Source organism: Wasmannia auropunctata, unplaced genomic scaffold, assembly GCF_000956235.1.
Source record: "Wasmannia auropunctata unplaced genomic scaffold, wasmannia.A_1.0 LD336060.1, whole genome shotgun sequence".
NCBI lineage: Eukaryota > Metazoa > Arthropoda > Insecta > Hymenoptera > Formicidae > Wasmannia > Wasmannia auropunctata.
Window position 1 is genome coordinate 300,734 of NW_012026830.1, and position 5,632 is coordinate 306,365.

General features: G+C 42.5%; 2 protein-coding genes across 2 annotated transcripts; both read right to left on the reverse strand.

The window, feature by feature from the left end:
- Window positions 1-169: 169 nt before the first annotated feature.
- Window positions 170-715, reverse strand: LOC105450598. Its single transcript, XM_011690531.1, has one exon. The coding sequence runs from the start codon at window positions 713-715 to the stop codon at window positions 170-172; it is 546 nt and encodes a 181-aa protein (XP_011688833.1).
- A 430-nt stretch (window positions 716-1,145) lies between these two features.
- Window positions 1,146-4,149, reverse strand: LOC105450599. Its single transcript, XM_011690532.1, has 6 exons — window positions 4,030-4,149; window positions 3,331-3,663; window positions 2,650-3,118; window positions 2,345-2,464; window positions 1,760-2,065; window positions 1,146-1,633 (listed from the first exon to the last, which is right to left on the reverse strand). The coding sequence occupies exons 1-6, from the start codon at window positions 4,147-4,149 to the stop codon at window positions 1,146-1,148; spliced, it is 1,836 nt and encodes a 611-aa protein (XP_011688834.1).
- Between the last annotated feature and the right edge of the window lie 1,483 nt (window positions 4,150-5,632).

Consider the following 5,632-nt stretch of genomic DNA (forward strand, 5'->3'; position numbering starts at 1 on the left):
ACATTTATTACTACTCAATACACAGGAAAAAGGTTAATAATCGAATAATAACTGAACTATATACCAGAAAGTTAGAAAACTCTATATATAAAATATTCCCTAGACATCGTCTGCGCTGGGATTGGCTGGAGACGTTATTGGTCCCTACAATACTCCCCTCGGAGATATTTCAAGTATCCTTGAAAGTAACGTGTTGAGTCTTCTTTTTTGCTGATGGATATGTTCGTAGATCTTGTGATGAGCTAGGCGATGTTGCTTCTTGCGTTTCCTGTTTTTCAAAGAATACAGGTTTTAATCTTTCCGTAGAGATGTTTTGGGCTTCCCCTTTTATTTTCAAAGTGAAAATTCTGTCTGAAGGACGGTCTAGGATTTCAAAGGGTCCTTCGTATGGTGCTTTTAATGGCTTTTTGGTAGCGTCGGATCTTACAAACGCATGCGTACAAGAAAATAAAGTTTTATGTGCAAAGATCTTGCTCTTACTATGATGCGCTGCCGGTGATGAGCGTATTCTCCGCATGTGCTCACGGAATTTTTCTATGATCGTTTGAGGATTCGATGGCATTTCTTCGTCTAAAAAGAACTCGCCTGGGATGCGAAGCGTTGTTCCGTATGTAAGTTCTGCTGCAGCAGCTCCGATATCTTCTTTTAAGCTTGTTCCCCAGTTGTAGCCCCAGTAAGACGGTTGGAAGTACGTCCACCCACTCTGGATTTTCATAGCATCTTATTGCCGTTTTGAATGACCGATGCCATCTCTCGATCATACCATTTCCTTGGGGATGATACGCTGTAGTACGTATTCGTTTGCATCCTAGCAATTTTGTTAGTGCCTGAAACAATGATGATTCGAACTGCGTACCTCTGTCTGATGTAATGGTTGTTGGAACGCCGAATCTTGCTATCCATGTATTATAGAAAGCTGTTGCGATGGTATCTGCTGATATATCGGAGACTGGAGCTGCTTCTGGCCAGCGGGTAAATCGATCGATCATTGTTACGCAGTATCGTTGTCCTCGTGATAGTGGTAAAGGGCCGATAATATCAATGTGTACGTGATCAAATCTGGCGCTTGGTATTGCGATTTTCTCTGGGTTGTTACGGACGTGTCTATGAATTTTATTGCGTTGACATGTCATGCATGTACGTGCTCATTCTTTTATATCGCGATTCATGCTTAGCCAAACAAAATGACGTCCGATTAATATCTTAGTAGCTCGACCGCTAGGATGTGATAAACTATGTGTTGCGTTAAAGATTTGTTTCCTTAAGTTGAGTGGCACGTAAGGTCGTACATCTTCTCCAGATATGTCGCAAAATAATGTGATGTTAGAATCTGTGAGCTGTAATTTTCGTAGTTTGAGGCTTGTTTCTGAGTTTAGTATTTGCTGTAATTCTTCATCTGAGTTTTGCTCTTCCGCAAGTTCGTCAGTTGAGACGATTCTTGGAGTGTCGATGGTACTTACTCGTGACAGCGTATCTGCGACGGTGTTGTCACTACCGGAGATGTATGTAATATCAGTTGTTAGTTGTCCGATAAAATCCAACTGGCGTAGCTGTCTGGGTAATGCTTTGCTTGCTTTCTGCTGAAAGGCGTATGTCAAGGGCTTGTGGTCCGTTAATATTGTGACTTGTCTACCTTCAACCCAGTGACAAAAAAATTTTAGACTTTTGTAAATAGCTAATAGTTTGCCATCATAAGTACTATATCGTTTTTCTGTGTCGCTGAGCTTGCGCGAAAAGAATGCTAACGGTTCTAATTAACCTTTATTATTTTGCTCTAGAGAAACTCCTAATGCTGAATCTGATGCGTCTGTTCGTAGTATTAGGTGTGCGTTTTCGATGGGATGCGCGAGAAGAGTTGCATCGGCTAGTTGTTTCTTGCAATGTTCAAATGCTGTGCTTGTTTCAGGTGTCCAGTTGATTAGTCGTTTGTCGCGTTTTCTGGCACCGATAAGAAGATTGCTGAGTAGTAATTGGTCTTGTGCTGCGTTTTTCATAAACCATCGATAGTAATTTAGTAAGCCGAGGAATCTTCTTAGTTCATCAATTCTTTTCGGTTTAGGAAAATCTTGAATGGCAGAAATCCTTTTAGGGAGTGGTCTAGTTCCTTAATTGTCGATAATGTAGCATAAATATTCTACCTGCGAACTTCCAATGTTGCATTTACTAGCGTTAATAGAGAGACCGTGATCTCTGAGGCGTTGTAATACTGTGCGAAGGTGTAGTCTATGCTATTGAGAATCCTTAGATGCGATAAGAATATCGTCAATATAGCAGTAAACAAAGTCAAGGCCTCTTAATACTGGGTCCATCAGGCGTTAAAAAGATTGTGCAGCGTTGCACAAACCAAAGGTCATGACGTTGAATTCATATAAGCCGAATGGAGTTATAACAGCTGTTTTGGGTTGGTCTTCTGGAGCTACGGGGATTTGATGATAGGCTCTTGTGAGATCCAAAGTTGTAAACACTGTACATCCATGCAATTGCTGAGCGAAGTCGTGGATGTGCGGAATCGGGTAATGATCCGGTACAGTGATTCGGTTTAGGCGTCTGTAATCTCCGCATGGGCGCCATTCGCCGGTCTTCTTTAAAGGCTTAATCTCTCAAGGTGTAAAGGGCTGGCCCAAGGGCTATTGAATGGCTTACAAATACCTTCGGTTAGCATATAATCGAATTCCGCGCGTGCTGCTTTAAGTTTTTTTGTCGTAAGCCGTCGTGCAGGTTCTGCAATTGGTGGACCTTGTGTTTCAATGTGATGTTGCACTTGATGCTTTGCGTCCTTTCTATGAGTGGGACGAGTGATGTCGATAAATTCGTCGAGTAGATCTCTGTAATCGCCTTTGCGTATGATGGTGGTTATCGTTGGTGTTGATGTGGTAGTTAAACGGCCGGTAGACTTGAGCTGAGTTTCTCCGTCTATGACGCAGCGGCCTCGAAGATCGACAAGGAGATTAAAATGTTTTAAAAAGTCAGCTCCTAAAATTGCGTGAGTAACATTAGCGATAATGAAAGGCCATTGGAACTTACGTCTGAGTCCAAGATCGACATCGGTGATCTTTTGATCGTATGTCGTTATTGCTGCCCCGTTAGCGGCATAAAGGATTACTCCTGTATTTACATGCTTTGATTTAAATGTCGAGCGAGGTAAAACAGAAACGTGTCGATTAAGTAGCGTGTGCTGTTTCTTGAGTCAGCGATGATGAGGCGGTGTTGACGTGAGTAAATTTGTTTATGTGCCCCCGCGCCTCGATACGTAAGGGCTGAGTTAGTTTTCCGCTGTCTGTTTAATGACAGGTTTATCTTGTTTCCATGTGCATGGTGCTTGGCATTTACGTGCATCTTTGCCAAATTTTGCGTGAAAATAACAATTGCCTGATTCTTGCTTATGTTGACGGTTTCTGCTAAATGATCGATGTCGTTGATTTCTTTGCCTTTATTTATTTGTCGGCCTCGTCGGAATCCTTTAGTTAACGCTTCAACATCTCGTCGTAGTTCTGAGATTTGTTGTTCAATCGATATTGAGTTATGTGCTGCCATGGTGGTTGGATTGCTTATGGCTGCAATATTGGGTTTCATTACTTCCATGGCTTTATCAGCTTGCTGTGCTAACGTTGCAAAATCGTCTATTCCGCCTATTGCAAGGACCGTGCGAATAGACTCTGGGAGCTGCTCGAAGAAGAGGGTGCGTAAAACGGAATCGCCGCATGCTGAACCTGCTAGGTTACGTAGCCTTTGTAAGAAGATTGAAGACTATTTATCTCCCATTTCATTACCTCGAAGAAGTTTGCGTAATTTAGATTCTGAGGTTTCTCCAAAAGATTGTAAGATGCGTTCTTTTAAAGTTTGGTACTTACACGTAATGGGAGGTGATTCCAAGATGTCAGAGACAAATGGCAAAATCTCTTGATCGAGATATACGATAACGTATCTGAATTTAGTATTATCTCGAGTAATTTGCGCGAGTTGGAATGCAGCTTCTACTTGAGCAAACCATAAAGCTGGGTTTGCCTTTCAAAAGGATGGGAGTTTTACGAGTCTTGCGGCGTTGATTCCCTGGGGGGGTTCCCCTGAGCCTCCGGAAATGTCCAGCTCTTCCGTTCCTGTTCCGATCGGTGCGGCACGTGAACTCGGTGGGCTGTGTTGCGTTGACATTTTTCTTTGCGTGGAAAACGGACGTTCTTTCTTTGTATAATTATGTGTGTATATTTCTTTGCGTCGGTAGGTCACCAGTTCTTATGTGGCGTTGCGTGCGGCCAAAGAATATGTTAATCGTGTGCCTTTTAATGCCGTTTTTAGAAGCGAGGATTATTACACACTAGTATTTACTTTTTCACATTTATTACTACTCAATACACAGGAAAAAGGTTAATAATTGAATAATAACTAAACTATATATCAGAAAGTTAGGAAACTCTATATATAAAATATTCCCTAGACGTCGTCTGCGCCGGGATTGGCTGGAGACGTTATTGGTCCCTACAAAAAAAAACACGCATTGATCGCGAGTCGCGGGGGCCGCGGTTTGGACATTTAAATTTTGTCCGCGACGGACTGAGGACGAGATTGATTTGAGACAAGTCAACTAATTTAGTTAATCTCGGTTAAAATAAAAACATGATTATGATTGACTTACTACCTGCTGTAACTCGAGAGGGAGCTGGGGAGGTTGGCAGGGGCTCACGCTGGGGTCTCGCTGGCCGGTTGCGCGGGGCTTCTCTTTCTTTCCAGGAGCGATCTTAGGCACTCGATTTTCAACCGCGCACAGATTCTAAGTTCTTGTCCGCCCGTTAAAATGACAGCGTGACAAATACTAAATTGACTGCTGAGATCCGAGTGAGTCGAGTCGCCCAGAGAAGACATATATACCTGGGATCCCGGTCGGACTCCTTTGATTTCCGAGAGCCGCCGCTTCCAGAAAAGGGATTATCAGAGTGACTCCCCTTTGATCCGGAGCCGCCGAGTTTTGCGCTAATTGAAAGCTCTCGCGCGTCCGCTTCTTAGAATGCAGGAAGTCTTGAATCTATCACGTAATAAAATAGTCGCCGCTAATCGACTTCCCGTGTCCGGCAGCTGACTTTGACATTTTCCACGAAAGAAAAGAATCGTCCGCGGCGTTGGTGATCGGTAAATAAGATCCTCGCCTAGTTTGACGTGTGTCAGGTCTCTTTTTCTAAGAACTCATGCGTGGGACCAGGCGGCGATCTTTTCTATTTACTTAATTGTAGGGCAATGGGGTTATCGGCAAAAGATTCCTCTTATTGACGGCTCTCGCGCGTCCGTTTCTTAGAACGCAAGAAGTCTTAAATCTATCACGTAATAAAATAGTCGCCGCTAAATCGACTTCCCGTGTCCGGCGGCTGACTTTGACATTTTCCACGAAAAAAAAGAATTGTGGAGTCCTCAGGACGTAACAGATTCTAACATTTGCATAGCGACAGCATTTTATATTGCTGCTTATTACGTTCTACCCTGTTAAAAATAGATAGAAAACGATAAAACCGATATGATTTTTAATCGTAGTTATGAACCATAAAAAAATTAACATGTATGAACAATTCATTAGGATAATGTTTTAATTATTTATGAATTTTATCAAAACAATAAGTTACTGTAGACATTCTATCGATATTTCAAC